General features: G+C 40.4%; 1 protein-coding gene across 5 annotated transcripts in view; it reads right to left on the bottom strand.

Annotated features, from left to right (window-relative positions):
* Positions 1-255: 255 nt before the first annotated feature.
* Positions 256-22,935, bottom strand: part of UTRN (utrophin) — a 408,075-nt gene continuing 385,395 nt past the window's right edge. For all 5 annotated transcript variants that reach the window (XM_049653027.1, XM_049653026.1, XM_049653028.1 and 2 more), the window contains 6 exons: positions 14,777-14,935; positions 14,176-14,416; positions 11,129-11,237; positions 9,815-9,907; positions 4,713-4,735; positions 256-2,330 (listed from right to left, as the gene is read on the bottom strand). In XM_049653027.1, the coding sequence (XP_049508984.1) occupies positions 2,322-2,330; positions 4,713-4,735; positions 9,815-9,907; positions 11,129-11,237; positions 14,176-14,416; positions 14,777-14,935 (634 nt within the window). In that variant the 3' untranslated portion in view covers positions 256-2,321. The remainder of the gene's footprint in view (positions 2,331-4,712; positions 4,736-9,814; positions 9,908-11,128; positions 11,238-14,175; positions 14,417-14,776; positions 14,936-22,935) is intronic.

The raw sequence follows: 22,935 nt of genomic DNA, 5'->3' as shown, positions 1-22,935 counted from the left end.
GTTTTTAACACCCAACATTATTTTTCCCTATCTATAAGCTTTCTATCTGTAAAGGAAACTGAGAATTATATAAATAATAGAGAAGAGAGGGACACACAGAAAGTAGAACAAGAGGAAGAATGCATTCGTTGTGTAGGAGAGAAAATAGAATAATAGCTTTATCATTATACAGGCTCTTTTCGTATTTTATTTTCATAAATGTACACTCAAAGCTCAGTCTCTCAATGAACACAGCTGAAGAATATCAAAGTCATCTTGTGTTAAAATTACTTTTATTCAGGATGAAAAATACAACATGTAACCAGATTAGATGATAGTCTATGATTAGTTCTTTACCACATATTTCAAAAGAACTACATACTTATTTCCCCTTGTTGTTACTGTGATATATATATATTTTTATTTATTATTACTGAGAAGGTTACAATGTAGTGTTTTATGTAGCTTTTCCTTAATAGCAGATAGAAGACATGTTGCACACAATTACAAGCAGAAAAAAATTAATACGTAACTTTTCAAAGTAAGAACAAGGAAGACACCAAATCTACAACTTGTCGTTCAGAGTTCAGGGAAAGTTTTTTTCTTTAAATAGGTGCTTTTCTTGGGTTTGATGTGGCCTGATAAAAGCTCTAGATTTTGCAGACTGCAGCGGCATAAAGCTATTTCCAACACAATGGATGAAGATGCATCTGAGGTAGAAAGGTGGTCATGGCTTTCCTCTTATATAAAACAATTTTCTTCTCAAAATATCTATGCTGCAAATAGACACCCTTGCCCCCCAACCCACCCAACCTATTCTAAAAGAATAGCAATTTCTAACTTTAAGCCTCCTTCTGGCCAAATCCCAGTTCAAGAGAACCCAAAGTTAAAATGTCCTGATGTTTTAAATGCACATACGCTTGAATCAAAACACGTGATTTTCTTTCTTTCTTTTTCTTTCTTTCTTTCTTTCTTTCTTTCTTTCTTTCTTTCTTTCTTTCTTTCTTTCTTTCTTTTTTGGTTTCTCTACATTTGGTAATTACATAACACGTTTCAACTGAATCAGTTAAATGTTAAATCAGAAGCCAAACCAAATACCTAACAGCATTGACTCAAAGGCAGGGGTACCACCATCTAGGCGTAATTTTATTCCTCTATGGAAGCAGTGACACGGGCTTTTGATAAACATCCTTTCCAAATATACTGATCAAATGAAAAGTAATAAAAGATGTAATCATTCATCCAAAAGGTAAAATGAAACAGGCATTGAATTTGTCTGCTGTCAGGAAGAAAAGAACTGGGAGTTTCAAGAATTACAAATGGCTTGAGTATACATAAACAAAATAAAATTCTCTTCAAAGGGAATTCGAGACAAAGATGTGTTCTGGTAGCACGATTAAGTAAAGGTCTGTTGTGTATTTAATGATGAAAATCAAGACTTAGCAACTAAGGAAATGTTATCCCATGTTCTCTTTCTGTGTCCAAATGAGAATATACTTCAATGGGCAACCTTTGGTAAAAATGATCTTTGAGATTATTATAATGCTGTTCTAAGTCTCCTCTATCATATATACCGGGACATGAAATAAATAAAGAAATCAAGATCTACTTATTACATGGAGCGGGGAAATAAAATGCTGGAAACAAATCCCAGTAGGAATGCCAGTTAGGCCCACAGGACTTTTACTGTGGTTATCCAAGTGGTCACTAAGTATGATGTCAAATAAAGTTAAGTGGTATGTAAGAGATGTAGCCTAATTCATATACATAAATATTTAATTGAAATATATGACTTATTAATTTGGCCAAATCATGGAAATGAATACAGGAAATCTATGTGGTCATGTGGCTGGTGAATTATAAATAACCAAAACATAATGGTAAAAGAGCGGAAGAAATAAACGAAGTTATTGTACAAGGTTAATATAAAGGAATGTAAAAATGTAACACTGTTTTCTAATTCTTATGCAATTTTTGTTATGGTTAATAACAAGAAGGTATCATCTTAGAAAGCCCCCACCCACTTTCCCAATGCTGTATACAGTATACAAATCAGTGACAAATGTAATACCATTTCCAAATACCACTCTGTTCATTAATTTACAGTTGCATAGAAAGGGAAGAACAAAAAAACCCCAATAATATATGATTATTATAAAAACAAAATATCCTTTCTCTTTGGATAGTCAGTGTTTTACTCCTTCAGTAGAACACACAGTCAGCGCTCAACAGCATGTTTCAAGGAGCCACGGAGCTTCTGATTAAATGGAACTCGGAATTGGCATTTGCTGAAAAGGGCAACACTGTTAAGTCAGGAAATGTTGACTGGCTAGATGAATACTTCACATTGCCTGTGGGAAGGGAAACAGTGCTGTCAGAACAACATTTACACAGAACATTACAGGTAGCAGAGACCTGTCAACTCTTCTGAGAAATAAAAGTATTTCTTTCACAACTACCCACAGCCCCTTTGGCTGTGTTCAAAGGGGACCCTTTACTTCCATGTGACTTTTGCTCCCTGGGATGAGGTCTTTCTCTTTCATCCCGAAGGCATCTAGTCTGCTTTTTATCATTGCAGCCAGTGTAGAGGAAGTTTGGAAGACTTTTCTCTTGCCCAGGCTGGAAACCAAGTGAAAATAGACAGCACTCGGCTTCTTCTTGCTGGAGGTACCAAAGATGAGTGAGTTCAGCTGGTGCAAGCACTCCATCTTTCCCTGGGGGACTGTGGGAGGTCTGTGGCTGAGGGGGTACCCTCGACAATTCCAACCGGTCTCCGACCCAAGCTGGGGGCCAGACAAGGGGCACGCAAGACATGAATCACAGTTGAAGGGTGTGCAGTGGTGCCGGTTAACGGACCAGGGCCAGTACACGTAGGCAAGAGAGGATATACAGCCAGGTCACACTCAAGGGAGTGGCATCAATGTTTTGAAGGGAAGGTCGTACGGTTGGATCCATCATCATTAAAACCCATGCCCGTCAATTCTTCTCTGAACACATCAATATCTGGATCAACCCCGAAGACACAGGTTCCTCTACAACCGTCTCACATATGACTGTTTTCTATCTCCCACACTCTTCATGTATTGGATACGTCCTTTCTAGGTCCACGTTGTGTTTTTTCAGGCCCTTTTCTCTCGCTCTCTCCACCCAACTTTGAATCCCATGCCATTAGACTATACCACACACTCTGTAGTCATCTTCTGACCCCTTGGGTCATGTTCCCTTACTTCTTGAAGAATGGCTCACTGTCATCGTGTTAAAACTATGTTTAAGTCCTAGTGATTTCACTGCCCACATAGATGACTCTTCCAAAAATCTGGCCTCTCGGTTCCTTGAACTCCTCTCCTCCAGAGAATGTGTCCTCCCCTCTTGTCACTCACTCAAAGTTCCAAATGGACCATCACCAATACCTCACCCCCTCCAACACTTCCAATCTCAATCATCCTGCCTCTGACAACCACCTTACGTTCCCACTTACTTCCATTAGGACCCCAACTCCATCCACCCTTTGCTACCACAATCCATTGCTCCTACCCCCCCTTTTTTTTTTTTTCTGTCTCCTGCACCTAACATATCATCACTTCTTTCCCTACAAGCTTGGATACTTTGTTCAATCATCATCATACCTTTGCCTCTTCCCTTGAAGTGTTGTACTCTCTTGGCCAAACCAAAACTTCAACTCTGGTTAAATGCAACACTCAGCCCGACTCTGGTGCCTGTGCTTATGAAGCTGAACGTGGCGGCCAGGAGACAACATGCAGCCTTTGCAGGCCGGCTGTTCACAGGAGGCACCGTAAGTCATGTTCAATGTTGCCTTGCAGTCACACTATTTCCCTGTCTGTTATTTCCCGATCTCCAAGCAGCTATGGCACATCCTCCAGTCTCTCCTCACACCTCTGACACCTCCTCCAGTCCTCGCTCTCTGCTGAAGCCCTGGCTTCTGATTCACTAAGACAACACAAGCAATCGGAAGATGATTCTTCATGGAGATGAAGTCCTTCCATCTCCTGACCTCTCACATCACACCTGCTAATTGGCTTGAGATTTCCTTTTCTTCCCTCCAGGTCCTAAAGACCAACCGTCTGTGCTTCTCCTTAAGACCCCAGCCCCTCTTGCCATCAAGATAATAACACAGTCAGAATATTAAAGATTAATAAACAAGTTCATGAAAGAACATGTTCTCCAAAGATTTACTATGGTCTTGTGGCTCATTAGTACTAAAAGCACCTGATAAGGAAAACACTGAAAGGTATAAAGCCAAAGCTGCCAACATTTCTCAGCAAATTTTCCCCTCCCCAACCTCAGCAAATTTTTAAATGAAGAATCAAAATGTTTTCCCTCTCAAAGTAACAAAACCACATTGTGTACCGTTGCAGTCACTGCTTTAAGTTAATGTTCTGTGATAGCGACCGTAAGTACATATCCGGGAGAACAGTGGTCAGCCAAATCGACCCAGGGTAACTTTGCATAGCGTATTTGCGGCCCTTAAAAAGCTGTTAGAACACAAAGGATCAGGCACTTGGTATTTTGGGCATCTGGAAGAACTGGCTTGGGAAGGGTTCCCTCTCCCCAGACTGACAAACTGTTGTACAGAATTAACTAACATTTAAACGTCAAGCAAGTTTACTAAATTACATGGGGAATAAAATCTGCACTGAAATCAAAAGCAGCTAATCTGCTTACTCCAGGTTGTAATCGACAACACCTGAGCCAATCAACCCATTAACGCTTACCTGTGGTTTGCTGGGGAGATTGGCTGAAAGAGAAAACAAAAGAAATCAATTGAAGGCGCTAGGGTTGCTTTGCTGGTTCCCCCTCTCAGCACGCAAAAGTGTGGAGTGTATGGCTCCCAGCTGTTAAATGGGTGCTAATAAGAAAATAAGAAACAAGTTTTGGTTCCTTCCTTCCTTCCTCCCTTCCACTCTCTCTCTCTCTCTCTCTCTCTCTCTCTCTCTCTCTCTCTTTCTTTCTTTCTGGCTAGATGCTTTAACAAAGACTAGTTTCTTTTCCCTAGTTTCTCATATCCTATGTCCTATAAGATATAAAAATTCTACCAAAATATGCAAAACATATGCTGGCTCTCTCAGATAAGTCCATACCGAAGCATTCAGCAAATAACTTGTTTTGAAAAAAAATTCAAAATTTCCTCTTGAAATCACGCCATGTATTTGATTTATGTATCCGAACAGAGCAAGTTTGCATATTTTGCTAACTAGTACAAATTCTGACCAGCAGGTGATTCGGGAAGTGAAGGGGCACGAGTGTTCAGTTTCTGCCCCCCCTTGGCTCACGCTCGCCCCAGGGGTCTAGGAAGCTGGTGGCAATGTGCTTGCCTCAAAGGGCTGGCCAAATTCCCACAGTCTTTAGATACTTGGGCTAATCACTGTGCCTTGTTGGGGCCCAGCTGAGAGCACTGGATAAGTCGTTATATGGGGTCTGATTCGCCCTTGCTGCTGAGCAGCTCGAATTCCTTCCTGGTTACAAAAGTGTGGATGCCCCAGGGGACATTGTGAGGGCGGACACGGGCAGGCGGGTCAGAGGATATTCTGCTCCCCCGGTGATGGGGACATCTGGTCAAATAAGAACCGTCCCTCATCATCTAGCATGTTGCATTCCTTCCATCTCTTATCTTTTTGTGCTGAAGGGGAAAAAAAAAGACATCCACGACCACATAGTGGGGGCTTTGTGAGAAAATCAGAGTGAATGAGAAGGGCAACTTTATGATGCCTGGAGGGAACGAATTAGGCTAAAATCCAGCCAGCCTAGTCCTGCCAGATGCATAGGTCATAGCAGGAAAACATGAGTGGGCATCCTTCCCACTGAGCTACGCTGAGGGAGCCCTCTGTTGCACAAATATCAAGGACACCACACACACTTACACTTCTCTTATTATACACGCTTCTCTTACTATACTTCTCTTACTCGTAACGCACAGCTAAACCCAAACCAAAACTGAAGCCACGTTGCTCCAAATCAGCATCATGAGCCCTATAGATTCTTATCAAATAAAAGGCTACGGTACTCCCCTGAACAAACTGCGCCCGTATATTTTTAAAAGAAACCAGGAAATGTTTGCATTTTAGTAGGTTTTGAGTTTGTGATGAATGCCACTCAAGTTTAATAAACACAGGCAACTCACTGTGAAAATATGCCTGTAGATAAAAAATAATTTTAAAAGCATTTGTTGGTCTATCGGCCCCAAATCCTCAGGACTAGTATCCTCTATATATGGATGACATAAATGAAAACACGGCGAGGATTTTACATTAAAAAAACCCCCACTTATAGCAGTTAGTGAAAATTTTAATATGTACATTAGTTAATAGACAACACAAATTCCCTTCATTAATGCCTTGCCAGGAAAAGATGAAAATGCCTTCCTCTCTGCTCTGAAACTTAATGTAAATAATTAAACGAAGACTTTAAAAGGCCATAATTCAAGGATGCTATCAGGAACAACAGGTATATTAATTTGAGACAGAGAAATTCTAAAGTGTTATGCACAACAATGTATAGGTACACACACAAAAATGCCATGTTTAAGTAGGCAATTCATGCAATTAGGATTTATGATTATAGTTTCATTTTAATTCCAGGACTGCCCGGAGTGTAAATTCACTTGTGACCATGCTAATTGTTAATCCACAAAGGATCAAAAGTCAAGATTAACATGCAGATCAATTCATTGTATGCTGGTGACAAGCAGTTTTAAAGCTCTCATTAGTAACAGGGGCTCACGGGATTGGTTTGGCATTGGGAGAGTGCCAATCCGATTTGCTTAAAGAAATCCTCCAAGGGTGGTCAGGAAGCTTTGGGAATGCAAAAGTTTATTAAAATATTGCTAGCTGAGCAACTTAAAAGAGGCAAGAAAGCAAATGAACCCTGCAAACCTTCTGTATACTATCTTGGGAAACTTTACCAACTAAACCTTCCTGTTAGAAAATGTATTTATTCATGCATTCATTCAATTCAGAAACATGTACTGGGCACAAAGTCTAAGTCAGGTACTATATCTTTTCTGCAACAATTTTTAAAAGGTTTAATAACTTTAGACACAATTTTTAAAGCTATGTATCAATTTTATAAATAAATAAGCCTTTTTTTTTAAGGGAAAGCTGTCCCTATCTTGGAAAGTAAAAAAAAAAAAAATTTTTTTAACATTTATTCCCTTTCGAGTGACAGAGACAGAGAGTGAGGGGGGGAGGGACAGAGAAAGAGAAGGAGACACACTCCGAAGCAGCATACTCATTTCTTTTTTTATTCATTTTGCCTTATAATTATGATTATTTACATTTAATTATATTCTCTTCTAAAATATGCCAGATTAGACTTTTATAACATTTACACATAAGAATATACTATGAAAGGGGCGCCTGGGTGGCGCAGTCGGTTAAGCGTCCGACTTCAGCCAGGTCACGATCTCGCGGTCCGTGAGTTAGAGCCCCGCATCAGGCTCTGGGCTGATGGCTCGGAGCCTGGAGCCTGTTTCCGATTCTGTGTCTCCCTCTCTCTCTGCCCCTCCCCCGTTCATGCTCTGTCTCTCTCTGTCCCAAAAATAAATAAAAAACGTTGAAAAAAAAAATTAAAAAAAAAAAAAAAGAATATACTATGAAAAATATTTAAGAGTAATTGTTTTGTGACAAACTGTTAAAAAAAAAAAACACCATGAATTTTTAATATAAAAAATTTAGGGGCACCTGGGTGGCTCAATAGGTTAAGCTTCAGACCTTGATTTTGGTTCCCGTCAAGATCTCATGGTTCATGAAATTGAGCCCCATGTCAGCTCAGCACTGACAATGTGGAGTCTGCTTGGGATTCTCTCTCTCCCTCTCTCTCTCTGCTCCTACCCAATTCACTCTGTCTCCTTCTCTCAAAATAAATAAATATTTAAAAAGTTTAATGTGGAAATTATACATCTATAGACACTGTAAAGCATTTGATTAAACATATTTCCCATCCTAACTCACTGCCAACTGACTTTTAAATTGAACATGTCCATCATGACATTTAAATGCAAACTTATAAATAGGCTTTGATTTGCAGAATTTGTTCCTAACTAATTATTAATGTATTTGGATTTAAGCTGAACTAAAAAGTAATTTCATTTAGAAATTTAATCTTGAAATTCTGTCTTTTATAGTGACTAAGATGAGGTTTTATCTAGCCATTAAATAACATACAACTCAGAATAAAAATCTCTAGAAAATTCAACCTTAATATAAAAGATTTGATCTGCTCATCTACTGTGGCTGTTACAGCACCTAGAAAACAGGCAACAATCTGATAGTGTAGGGGCTTCAAGTGACCCTCTGAAGCCTTTGTGAGATTCCAGAAGGCCAAAAAAGTATGTGTGCACGTGTATGTGTGTGTATGTGCACATACACATTTGCACACATGGGCACATGTTTTTGGGGGAGTGTAGGGACTGACCTATAATAAATACAATTCAAGAAACATTGAGAACTATAACACAGATAATAACTGGAAAATGACACATTCCCAAATATAAATATATTTATGTGCTTATAGAATTCTGTACTATGTCCTTTAGGAAAATACTTCTGAAAATTCAGGGAAGACTGTATTTCAAAGAGCTATTTCCACTCCCTGCTAATGATGGCATTTTTATAAACTGCAGAATTGTAGAAGTTGAAGCATATTTTTTAATGAAGTCAGTATATCTTACTTAACTACCTTCCTGGTGATGCCTTTTTTCATCATTTAGGATGGTATTTGCTGAGGACAGGATGAAAAGGGGAGAGATGAGAAGCAGTTTTATATATGTACTACCATATATAACATATATCTAATATCTACAGTGGTATACCTACATACTAACATCTTACTTCGATGGCTGCCTAGATTTAAAAATCAACTTGAGTGGAAATCACCCTAAAAGTTATAAATAACATATTCAAGTTTCTTTAAAAGATTATTTAAGATAAATTGCGGCATTAAGTAGTTAGCATGCATTCAAGTGCACAGCTTCCCTTTGAAACCGCCCAAGTGAGAGCTCAGTAGAAACCTTGAGATGACGAGAATGAATTTAAAAAGTTTGGGGGGAAAAATCAATAAATAAGAACATTATGTAATTTCCTCTGGGAGTTGGACTGCTTTCATTTGATTATTTTCTGGCTCTTGGTTGTTCATATGGAAAAGTCACAGGGTCATAATCTGTGAAGCCTTCAATTATTTGGCCTCTATGCAGTGACTGTTTCATTCCATGAGAAGAGAAATCAGAAGAAAGAAAACAAAAGAGAAAAAATATCTGAAAATAATCCCCTCCCAGAACTGAATCTGATGACCTCAAAGAAAAGAGAGTGGGGGTGCCTGACTGGCTCAGTCAGTGGAGCTTGACTCTTGATCTTGGGGTTGTAGGTTTGGGCCCCATGTTGGGTGCAGGGATTACTTAAAAATAAAATCTTAAAAAAAGAGAGAGAGCGAATTACATCAGAAAGGACCATTTTCATGCCTTGTTGGGTGCTAAAAGCTCTTTTTTGAAGTAATAACACATTTCGTACTACAGTTTGCACTGAAGAGGGTAACTTCTTACAAAGCAACTTGTTTGGTTTGCCTTCATGTTATCCTTCAAAAGGCACAACAGAAACCTCTCAGAGAGCAGCACCATCACCACAGCCAGTGACACGATGGTATCTAGGCTGAGCTTCATTTGCTTGGTCGACATACAGAATGTTTGCTTTATTTTCAAATCATATTCAATCCTGTTTCTAATCGCGGCTTTTGTTATCTTACCAAAGAAGACAAAGGGCGCCAAGCAGGAAAGAAGAAATGGAAGGGAAGGTGGAGTGGTAGTGCTGGGGTCTTTCATACTCACGGCAGCAAGATGGAAATGTACTGTTGATCTGCTCCATAAACTCCGTGAGGTCCGTGCTGGTGTCGTGGGGGGGGGCCAGCAGGTCCTCCGCCGCTGGGCCAGCAGAGAAACAAAACAATAGACGTTCTGAAATGAACATCCAGCTTTCCACCAAAACCCAACATTGGGAGAAAAACCCTAATCCTGGCCTCTAAATGTCAACATGAAATTAAGACTCTATGAAAAGGACAATTTTGGGAAATAATATTAAAACCATTTTTGTATCAATTTGTTGGTAATATAATTTCATATAAATAAAATGCATTAGATGTCTCTGTAGGAAGATTCCATGTGCCAAGGGAAAACTTATGAGTGAAAAATAAGTTAATGTGGTCATATTATTTCAATTTGTTAGATGAAATTCCATTAGTTTGCATTCCAAGTGTTTTTTCATATAAAAAATATTCTACCAGTTTCTTTTTCCTTCCTTCTTTCTTCTTGGAGACTTTGGCATGGGCTAGCTTATGCTGCTACAAATCTAGAGGTAGTTTTGAAGATACTTTTTACCTTGATTTTTATTCTATAACCAAGAGCAAAATAATTCACTTCTTTAAAACAATTCAGATAATATTAATACCTTAGGTTTCCTTCTGATTAATGCAGCAAAATATATCTTAGAAACAAATTAATTTGGTGAAAATATATGGTCCTCAGTAGAATTTCAGAACTTAAATTTCATCAATAACAAAATGCCATTCCTGAATACTGGTTGACAGAGGCTTTCCTAGCAGAGGTGACAAGTCCCCTTTGTGACCAATAATAGGCTAGGTGAGACCTTGGCCTCAGACAGGGGCAGGAGGGGTGGCAATGTCTATAGGGATGAGGATGGAAAAAGCAGAATATTCATTCCCAGACCTGGGCAGAGAAAACCACGCTTGGTATATAATATACTTTAGGATTATTTTCTGAATACGTATAAATATAAATTTTAAAGACAGAAAATTTACTTTAAAAAAATAATCACTCTGAAGGCAAAGCCAAAATTAAATTGTTGCTCATCCCCAAACGAAAAGAGTACTTTTTTCCATCTTTCACCAAAATTCAATCCACTACTACACAGTATATAAGCAAATATATTATAGATTCTTATTCTGGAATGTTTGCTTTTTTGGTCTTGTTAAAATGTCTTTGTACGCAGCTGAGCACGAAGAGAGTATGAAACTCCTTTCTGCTCTAAGGTACCGGGGAGTAAGAACACAGTTGAAAATGAAAAACCAACCAATGGCGAAGCGCAGAGCAGAGCGGGGGAGTTGGCCGGGTCTTAAGGACACCAACCTGCTTGGTGGAACTGTGGGCCAGGGTCTGGATCCAGCGAGTAGGTCAGTGCAGCCTGCTGAGGTGAAGGCCAGGAGGAGACACCGTTGATTCGGGAATCAGATTCCGGCTGCAATCACATGCAGATGTTAAGGCAGAGGAAGAACTCAAATAACACGTTTCTGTTTCTTACTTCCATGGATAACTGAGACATGTAGAGTTCTTTGGTCTCAGACATTCAGAACACATGTTTTCATCAGTCTGGTGGGTTCACTACGATCTCAGCTGAATACTGGGTGGTCTGGTCCCTTCAGTTTGCGCTCCTTGAACAGCTCAGTTGGTTATAATGCAAGATTTATTTTTCAGTGTCAGTTTCATCCCTCAATTGTGCTATTATTTTTATGTCAACCAAGTGAATCTAGAAACAGGTTTCATTCATCTGTAAAAAAAAACGAGCACTGCTTCTCATACAGTAAATTTATCCAATTTCAAAATCAGCTCATTTGTTTATTTAAATCAATATTTAAATGTGGTATTAGAGACTTAAGAACACAATTTTGGATTCACATGCTTGAATTCAAACTCCACCACTCAGTACCTGCCTGAGCAAATTTTATAACCTTCTATGCCTTGGATTCTTTTCTTTTCCTCTTTCTTTCTTTCTTTCTTTCTTTCTTTCTTTCTTTCTTTTCTTTCTTTCTTTCTTTCTTTTGAGAGAGAGAGAGAGTGAGTGAGCATGCAAGTTGGAGAGAGGAGCAGAGAGAGAATCCCAAGCAGGCTCTGTGCTCAGTGCAGAGACTGATGTGGGGCTCGATCCCACGACCCTGGGATTTTGACCTGAGCTGAAATCAAGAGTTGGATGCTCAACTGACTGAGCCACCCAGGCGCTCCTGTGCCGTGGATTCTTTATTTGTAAACTGGGGACAGGCGGTGAAACGATTGCCTGTGTTAAAGGATTTTGTGAGGAGGGTGTTCAGTTAGTGTTTCCTCTGAGATCAGAACAGGATCTGACACCTAGAAAACACTTTGTAAATGCACTCTGCACAAAGCTTTGAAATAGTGATGGATAAATTGACAAGTACATAGTCAAATTAGAAAGCATGATTCATTTTCCAGGGAGTGCAGAAATTACAATATTCTTGATGGCGGCTTTTCCATTAGATTTATATTAGTTGAAGTCTGGAGGCTCTGCCAGTTTTTACTATCAGGTAAATTTTCCATCTACTTCTGGCATTCACGCTAAGTCATTAAGAAGAGATAAGAGGTCCACAGTCTGGGATACACAAAGCCATTTAGATATCAGCTATCTCTAAAAGCATTACTGTGCAATTCTGGAGGCACATGAGCCATTAGGCAGCTCTGTCTAATGGGGTGGTGAGAGTCAGGGGGAGGGTGCGGAGTGTGCGTATGCAGAAGAGCCGTTAGCTCTCCAACAGGCTCTGGCAAATAAAGATTGTTTCGTTTCTGCAATGATTCCATCGCTGCACTAGGTTAATGATAATACTTCATATTTTAAATCAGAGATTTCAAGAGAAAATTCATCCTTTCCACCACAGGGAAACTTCAAATTCACACTGCTAGAGTATATGTAGCTTTTCCAGTGTATGTGACTGGCAGGGAGGAGGACTCAAACATTCCAAAGGATTCAAAGAAAGCCAGGCTTTGGGGCACTCTAGGGGTACTACTGTTTTCTAATGGGGCACCCTTTGGAGGCCCAAAGTAAGCCTTCCCCAAAACAGTCTAATATAAATTCCGAAACAGTGACAGACATACAGAAAACTATATGGTCAAAAGGGGTGATCTGTGGCCTGTTGTGTAGGTAATGCAGAAATTACACTGTTCTGAATGTTTCTGACAAGTTAAAAGATACTGACAGCAACTATGACAAGGTGGTTTTCTGAAATTTGAGAAAATCACTGGAGAAAAAGTTGTTTCTGTCTTTGGATAAATCACTTCTGCAGAAAGGCATGCCTAGTCACTGCCTGGGGCCCCACACTCTACAGTCCAGAGAAAAAGGCAAAAGATGACATGAATGTTGGTGTCATAGATTTTTCAAGAAAGAGAAAGTCTAGCCTCATCTGTGGGGATTCTACCCAATATGCACCTGTTACCAAGGCGTCTTCATTGCTAGTTCTGTGGCATGACTCCCATTCTTTAACTGCTAGATGTAATCAAGTACTTATTTCTCTATGGCATTGTATCTCTATGTGCAGTACTATCTTGTTATATTTTGTACTATCTTGTCTTGGTCCCTAATAAGACTGCAAGCACCAAAACACTCCATCTGATGCCTCTTTTATATCTCAAAGGTCAGTATTTTTCAAAATTGTGGGCTATTACCCACTAATGAGCTATAAAATTGATTTGGTAGGTGCTGACCAGCACAAAGAAAGAGAGAGAAAAAAAAATGGAAGGGACGTAGAGATAAAGAGAACACAGGAAAGAAGAGAGGAAGAAGGAAGGAAGGAAGGAAGGATAGAAGGCAGGCAGGCACGGGGAGTAAGGAAGAAAGGAAGGAAATTTAAAAGTAGAAAATAAGAGACAGCCTTTCTTTATAATAATTATTTTGTATTTGCCATACAGGTGTGCATTCATCGTAATGTAAATTTTATTTCTTATCGTCAAGAAAGTATACAAATTGACATAAAACATGGCCCAGTGTTAGGAAATGATAGCTGCACATTAATAAACATCTGTTACTTAATTTCTTGAAAAGAGCTCACTGGAAGAAAGGCTTTAGCTTGAACAGTTCAGATCACTTCCTTCCCCGTAACCTCTACAGAGTTTCCCACATGTAATGTATGCAGATGTATGTTACAGGGTCTTTCCTTTTAAAGTACTCAGAGCTGAGACAGATTTCAGTGTTACCAAAGAATGGGAAACTCCACTTTTTGAGCGATTGGAGGGTGTGATACTTCCATCTGAAGAGGGGTTCCTAAGCCAGTCTTAATCAGGTGTGGAGGTGACAGTCTGCAAGTGAGCCCCTCTGCTGATGCTGGGACCATGCTCCGGGACAGAGACGGGCTGGGAGGGGGCGTGGGAGCCCCACCGAGGTGCACACACTCTACCTGCTCCAGCAGCTGTCGAAGGCGGTGGAGCTGAGACTCCAGCTGCTTATTGTGATCTTCCAAAATCTGCATCCTGGCCTCCAGACGACCTTTGTGCTGCCTGAGGAGTTTTGCTTCTGCTATAAGTTCTGAGTCCTCAGATGTGTGGTGAGGAGACACGACAGAGTCTGGAGGTGACCCGACAGGGAGACCCCTTCTCAGGTGCTGCTCCTTCAGCTGCTCATATTCCACCTGCAGGTTTCTAGTGCAGAAAAGGAACAACTGGAATTACTACTGTGGGCACGGTTTTCTCTCCGAAACTGCCCTCGAGCTTCAGATTGAGCTCAGGAGACTTCTTCTCAGGCAGAAACATTAAACAGTGAGATGAGGAAGCAAGGACAAAGCTATAGCTTTAAGCAAGTGTTCCCTGGACCCTCACGTTCATAATCTGCAGCCAGTGCCCCAGTCTGTTAATCCCCGATAAGATTTTGACTCCACCTTGACTTCTTAGAAACCACTTCTGAAAAGAGAATGGGTAGGGATCATACTGAAGTTATTATTAAGGAATCTCCCATTAGAAGTTTGCCCAGGGGGGACAAATCTTCTCCCAGGTTGAACACACCTCTGTTCTTCCTCCAGGTCGGCAATGATCCGCTCCAGTTCTCCGCGTTCTTCCCTTTCTACCGACTTCAGGATCTGAGCTGGGCTCTGGGGCTGGCTGACCGGGGACTCCCCTCCGAGCGTCTGACAGTACTGCTGGATGAGGGCATGCTCGTCCTCCCTAGGGAGACAAATCACACACACACACACACACACACACACCAAGGCTCATGTCTGGATGGAAGTGAAGTAGAAACAATGACGATCGGGATGGCTGCTGGGCCAAGTTTGATCTAAAGCTCAATGTTCCTCTATGTCTCTTTGAAACTCTAGGAAGATATTTGGGGCACCTAGCTGGCTCAGTCAGAGGAGCATGTGACTCTTGATCTCAGGGTCGTGAGTTCAAGCCCCATGTTGAGTGTGGAGATTACTAAAAAAAACTCTAGGAAGATATTTATCTAAAAGGTAGGTATACTACGCATACCAACATTTCATGCTGTGCCTTAGACTAACATGTACATATCACAAACCTCAGAAGAGATATTCTACTCAGCAGAGGTATCAAATAAGGTACACTACTTAGTTAATACAAGAGATACTTTAGGCAAAATCGATAATCGAATGCCAAAAGAGTAGATTAATAGACTTAATCAAAAATAAACTGCTCTACACTGAATGTATATCCCCGAAATTCATATGTGGAAACTTAAGCCTCAGTGTGATGGTACTTGGAGGCGGGACATTTGGGAGGTAATTGGGTCATGAGGGTGGAGCTTCATGAATGGGATTAGCACCCTTAAAAAGACCCTCCAGAGAGCTCCCGTCCCTTCTGCCATTTGAGGATACAGTGGGAAGAGGACCATCTATGAACCAGGAAGAAGGCTCTAACAAGACCCCAAATCTGCTAGTACCTTGATCTTGAACTTTCCAGTCTCCAAAACTGTGATAAATAAATGTTGTTTATAAGCTGCCCAGCCTGTATTACTGTGTTATAGCAGCCCAAATGGACTGAGGCCTGAGTTGATTTCACTGTCTTTAGCATTTGGTTGAAAGTCATTTTGTAATGCTTTGTAACCCACAGAATGGAAAAATATAATCCTCATATTCTTTTATTTAAATAACATAACAAAAATGATCATGGTAGATATTCATAAAATATCTGCCATATTTTTATTTGATATTACCATCAATCATTTTGCATTAAAACAGGACATACAGTTATTTACATTCTCCTTCTTTTCTAACTACTGGTCTAATGAATTAGACATATCAATCATGTGGTCGAATCTAATGATTGGCAGAAACGGAAGCATAAAAAAAAGACAAAATTGATACATTCTTGAGAAGTAAATGCTCAGCATCATGCCTGAAAGGTCTTCCTTTCCTTTATGGGGAGATCCAGTCTGATCTCTCTGTACTCGTGAAAATGACAGACCTCACGGCTAACGCTAGCTGGAGGGTCCAGCTACAGAATGAATACTTTAGCAGATTGTACCCGGTGTGTTTTGATGGTGTTGGTAAACAAATCCTGGAAGCTATGGATTTATAGGATAGGGCTTCAGAAAAGCATGTAAGTAGCTCTTAGAGTATAAAATGGAGCTGTCTCATGACAGAACCAGTGCCTGTCAAAGGGACGTGCCTGCAAATGTCCCTTAGAGACCTCACCTGTTGAACTGGGGTCAGAGCACACCCTAATGCAGTCAGAAGGAGTCTGCTGAGCAGCAGTGGAAGTCTGGGACCTCTTTCTTGTGCCCTGCAGCTGACGAGCAGCACTTGATGCTAGGTAAGATCTCTGATTCCTCTGAGTCTGATTTGAAAATCCAACCCTGTGTGACCACAGTTTACTGTGGTAAAAAGGGGACTTGAAATTGCATCTGAGAGTTAGCGAACTCATAGAAAAGCTGTGTCCTGAGCACTGAGATCAGAGTGATATGATGAAGCAAATGAAAGAAAAATGAGTGTTAGGCCTGCAGAACAGCCAAAGCCAAGGTTCAGATGAACTACTGATTGATTTCGTTTGCTTCCTTGGTTGGTAAACCCCTCCCTCCCTCTAAATTTATACATGGAGAAGAAACTGGAAATAAAGCTCATGGATGGGATAAAGACTGAAAGAAGCTATGACATCACCCTTTGATTACCTTTCCTGAGAAAATGTGGTATCGCTGAAAACTAAAGGTGCCTCTAGAAGAATCTCATGCTTGTTCTTAACTTTAGAAGGATGAGGATAAGAGGAGGGACAGGTATGGGACCACTGTAGGGCAGCAGCATTTAAAAGCTCCTGGGCTGCCCAAGTAGCTAAATCAGACAGAAATGTGGCAAGGATGTGTCTGAGGGGCAGGTGTCTTCCTCATGGGAAATAATATGGCCAATGCTCTAAGCCTAACTGTATCATGAAGGGGCAGAAGGGGCAGAAGGGACAGAAGTTGATTATCAGGCTAACGCATCAACACCCTGTGACACCAAGTAGCTAAGGATGGCAAACTTAAACACAATGATCCTTATCACCATCAGTGTTTGGAGGCACTTTATCTGGTTCAGGAGAGAGAATCCATAGTGAGAGAGCATATACAGAGAGGAAAAATACAAAGTATAAAGACATAGTGGAGATAAAATAAAGTCACAGCAAAGTAAGAGAGTAACTGAACATTTTGTAAATATTTCTCAGGCTAAAAAGAAAAAAAGAACAAAAAAACTATAAAGTCTGAGTACCCCCAAAAATAATAACAAAAGAGAAACATGAAATTTCTCTATTTTAAAGAGAAAGCATCACAAGCAATCAACCAAAAATCAAAACAAAACAGTAGATCTTGCAAGCAAAAGCAAAAGGTTTAGCCTCCTACTCTCTGTAATATTCCATGTCGAAAGACTATGGAACTATATCTAGAGTCCTGACCCAGCCATTGATATGACCAGCCAGATAGCACAAATGTGCAGCAAAGCACTTTGTCCATAGAACAGAAGAAAGAAAGCACAAGTAAGGAAAATGCAAAATAGAGAGAACAAAAGCAGATCTTAATCTCAGGGACTGCAATGACAGGTAAACTGATCTCACGTTGGTTAAAAAAAAAAAATTTTTTTTAAGAGAGAAACAGAGAGACAGAGTATGAGCGGGTGAGGGGCAGAGAGAGGGGGAGACACAGAATCTGAAACAGGCTCCAGGCTCTGAGCTGTCAGCACAGAGTCCAATGCAGAGCTTGAACTCATGAACTGTGAGATCATGACCTTGAGCTGAAGCAGGATGCTTAACCGACTGAGCCACCGAGACGCGCACACCCCCATCCCCGCTGCCCCCCCAAAAACAATTTTATGATTCCTATGAACAAGCACCTAAAAGGAAACGAAGGACTAAAACTAAAGTTAAAAACATATACAATATGAACAAGAAGCGCTAAAGGAAAACTTGGGTCCCGTAAGCTACCTGGTGGGTCTATGATATGACTGAATCCTAGCACGGAGGTCCTCTCTTGTCGGAAAATACCATCACACCATATATGCCCTTAGAACATTCATGCCAGTAAGCGTCAGACTCAGGGACTATATTTAGTGCTTAATATTAACACAAACTAAATTTTTGCTTTAAGGATTTGGGGACTATCCACAGTGAAACAAATATACACACAAACAAGTCACAATTAGATCTGAGATATAGTTTGTTGTAAACATTGGCCTAGCTTCATTTCTTCTGGGAAGTTGATAGGGTTTAACATATTATTGTAATTATCATCATCACCACTATCTTTACATTCTTTTATTAAGGTATCTGAAAAGGGTTTAAGGCAATTTCTTTAAAAAAAATAATTTATATATAACACATAATTTTAGCCTTAAGTGTTTTTCACAGATTATTAGGCCTAACAGTTAAATATAAAAATAAATACATTCAAGCTCTTAATTATATATAGTAAAAACCAAGAGCATACCCTTTAAGTACAGATAGTACGTGAGGTACCAGATTAGGGCCTTTAAATGTCAATAGTGCTAAAATAGAAAAGGTTGCAAAAATATAGATCTGTGCCACTGAAATACCCTCAAATGGACTCTGTTTATACCATATTTAAGTTGTGCATAGTAAATACTATCTGGATTACAAAATTAGTACATATCAGATGACAAAAGAAGTGTGATTCATTCAATGACCTTTTGAAAGAATGCAAGACATAAATAAATAAAAATAACAATAATTTCCCTCCTTTCAAGGGTTATTCCATTCCAGGCTTCAGAGGTGCAAACAGCAATGCCAGTGCGAACCACACCAGCCTCCCAAGTTAGATCTTTCCACATAAAACAGTGTCACTTGGGGCGCCTGGGTGGCTTGGTCGGTTGAGCATCCGACTTCGGCTCAGGTCACGATCTCACGGTCCGTGGGTTCGAGCCCCGCGTCGGGCTCTGTGCTGACAGCTCAGAGCCTGGAGCCTGTTTCAGATTCTGTGTCTCCCTCTCTCTGTGACCCTCCCCCGTTCATGCTCTGTCTCTCTCTGTCTCAAAAATAAATAAACGTTAAAAAAAAAAAATTTAAAAAAAACAGTGTCACTCAAGGGCAGGCAGCAGATGGGGGGAGAGACACCCTGATGGCAATGGCCTTGGGATCTATCCTTCAGTACCTGCCACTGAGATGCCCTAGGACTATCTTAGGTCCTGTTTTCTGTTTGACTCATGGATGCTTAACTCCTCCTAAAAATTAATGTCCTCAAAATTAATGTCCTTTTATATTATCCAGAGCCAGATTTTCAGGAGGAAAGGGAGCACTGGGAATTGGGTGTATGTGGGGAAGAGCTGGGAGACTGATTAACATGTAGGCTGGGGAGGCAGAAGTCCAAGATGCATGGGAGTGCAACAACTCATTAACCAGCTTCACAGAAGATGAACGCAGTCGGGAGCCAGGGAATTGGTTCCACAGACCAATTTGAGGGACAGAAAAAGGCTCAAACCACAGGTTAGGATGGCTGCTTTTCAAGACACAAATGACAAAAGGACCTTGGGTAACTTACAATCCCAAGTTCAAATCTCGAAACGCACACCTCAAAGCACAGGGATCTCTTTTATCACCTATGGCTGAGACCATCCCAAAGCACCTTTAGGAGATGGGTCTTGGAGGGGCTGAATTACAAACTCTCCTGGTTAGGTCTGGACTGTGAAGCAGAAGCGTGCGTGCAGAATGGGCAGGAGCAGGACAAGGAATGTGATGACCCCCAGGGGGAATGAAGATGCCCTGACCTGCCCCCCACCCCCCACTGCAGTTCTCCCATCTGGGAAACCCTCCCCCACGGCACAGTGAGCTGGTCAGGGGTGGTCGGGAGTGCCTGTGCTGGGAGCCAGGCTGCCTGCACCTGAGCTCCATTACTGACTATGAAACCCTGGGCAAGCTCCTTAAACTCTTAGGGCCTCAGTTTATTCAGCCGTAAAATGGTGGCCACAGAAACACGAGTAGCATCTCAAAAGGTTCTGTGAGGATTAAATAAGTGAAGATGGCAAAGTGCTTAGTGCAGCGTCTGGCTCAATACGCTCTGCACGGAGGGAGAGATGGTGGTTGTTTTGTATCATCACTGTTGTTATTCAAAGGAAACCTAGTAATATTTTTATGACCTAGACTGGAATAACAGAAACCTCCCCTCAAAAGGGCCTGGAGGAAAGGTAGAGAATTCAAGAATGAGAAACATTCCAAAACGTATTGTAGAAATTTGCTAACTAATACCATCTTTTTTTTTTTTTTTTTTTTTTTTTTGCTTAAGGCACTCTGAGTTAGCTTTTAGTTTTTCCCAACGATGAAAATTGCTAAGATTCTGATGCTGGCTGCCTCAGGACAGACCTAAGAATGAAACAGAAGAGCTGCCTTGAGGAGCCACCGAACCCTCATTTAGAAGCTGGCGACACTGTTAGGTGGTGCAGAAAACTGTCATCTATCATCTCAGGATTGTTTCATGACCCTGTCGATGCTGGACTTTAGGAATTTTCCAGGGAAAGGCCAGGGTTATGGTGTGCTACATACTTCCTGCCACTGCAGGAAGAAACAAATACACTGGGACCAAAGAAGGAACAGCATGACGGCATCCTGTTGAGAGCAGCAAACGTTTCTTCCTAATATCCCGTGATCCAAGATGCTACATGATTAGATAGGAAACACAGAAGGACAGTCAGAGAAGCAAATAGTGGGGCTTGGGTCCTAACCCTTCCGTCACAAATTCTGAGGAGTGCTCTCAGCCCAAAGAAGGTAGGCATCTTCATTGGAAGGCTCTATCCACTGGGAGAAAAGGTATTTATTGTAGCATGTGTAATACTTACTTTGTCAAGTCGATAGTACTGGTTACATGGAAATGTTTAAATAAGTAAATATTACACATTTAAGTGAGGATGGTGGACCACCCCAAGTCACACCACTGGATTCCAGATCCAGCACAGGACTTCAATGACTCGGTGTCCTTGTTCGCAATCTTACTCAAATGGAGGAGTCACTGCCACGGTCGCAGGAAAAGAATCCCAGAATATTCAGTAATTCAAATGGTGAAAGGGCAAAGGGCTTCCCGGACTGATCAAAATAAGATTTACTAACATATTCACTAAGAAAATACTAATGCACCAGGAACTGGAAAAAGATTTCACTTTAGTGGCTGATAGATACGTTCTTATAGTGTTAACTTAACTGAATATTACATTTAAGGAAGAGTTTGTTTCCTTGCCTTTTCCAGTAACTAGAGGCCACCTGCATTCCTCTACCTTTAAATTTTTTCTTTTCTTTTTTTAAGTTTTATTTTTGTTTTTGCAGAGAGAGAGAGACAGAGACAGAGACAGAGCATGAGTCGGGGAGGGGCAGAGAGAGAGGGAGACACAGAATCTGAAACAGGCTCCAGGCTCTGAGCTGTCAGCACAGAGCCCGATGCGGGGCTCAAACTCGTGGACAGTGAGATCACGATCTGAGCCAAAGTCAGACGCTCAACCGACTGAGCCACCCAGGTGCCCCCATTCCTCTACCTTTAAAGCCAGTGGCGTAGCATCTGGAAATCTCCCTGTATCTGACCTCTTTCTTTCATGGCGATATCCTTCTCTAACTGACTCTCCCCACTTCTTATAAGGACTCATGGGATTATATGGGGTCCACCCAAATCTAGGATAATCTCCCCATCTCAAGATCCTTAACTTAATCACATGTGCAAGTTCCATCTTGCTATATAAAGTGACACCTTCTTAAATTTCAGGGATTAGGATGTAGACTTCTTTTGAGGGTCATTATTCTCTCTACCAAAAATGCCCTTCCCATGCTCTTCCTCTGTAGAAACACTTAATCATCTCTCCTTTAACCCATAAGACTCATGAAGATAGTATTTACATCTATAGACTTTTACAGTACTGGGTATATGGCAGTGGCAAGCTGATAAACATTTAACAAGCTTTCCAAAAAATTAATGAATAAAAAGGCACTGAATTGTAGCCTTTGCAATTTCTACGGTTTAAATACTCTCACCAAGGCCAATTTCAAACTAATGACTTTACTGAATGTAGAGTCTGGAAAAGACACGCAGTTGCACACCATCTGACAAATACAATTAATTACCCCAAGAACACAGAAATAGTACAATGAGGTAGACTAAGGCATGATGAGTTTTGAGTATTACCTTCATTTTCATTTGACTCTAATTTATTTAATTGTAAGTGTATACAAATTAATTTCTATAATGGCTCTGTTTAACAAACAGCCTACAAACTTCCTGAAAATGTACCCATCAGATCTCAAAACTGGCCCTAGCACATAACTGCATGGTGGGTATATAAGAAACATTTGTTGGACAGATGGATGAGTTAATATGTCTAATGATGGTATATTAAAATGTATTCGGCTTGTAGTCATCTGATTATTGTTTTCTTTTTCTCAGACATCAGTAATAAATTTAAAAAGAGTGTTTATTTTAATTTGAAGATAGGATGTACTAAATTTGAACATTACCTTTACTCTGTTCAGAGGGCATGACAAACACATTTTAAAGAATTTAAATTTTGTTTTAACTATTTTGGTCTTTATTACTATTTTTTTATTTCATCTAATTCTTTGGCTATTATGAACCTTGTAGCAATTATGTTGATTTAGGGGATACTCCAGATATCTAACTGCTTTATATAAAATACATACTAGTAGTTAAATATGAAACAAGCATTATAAATATGCTATTATCTTGGTTTGGGAATTGTTTC

The sequence above is a fragment of the Panthera uncia genome (assembly GCF_023721935.1).
Source record: "Panthera uncia isolate 11264 chromosome B2 unlocalized genomic scaffold, Puncia_PCG_1.0 HiC_scaffold_24, whole genome shotgun sequence".
Classification (NCBI taxonomy): Eukaryota; Metazoa; Chordata; class Mammalia; order Carnivora; family Felidae; genus Panthera; species Panthera uncia.
This window is presented reverse-complemented; position numbering and strand designations above follow the sequence as displayed.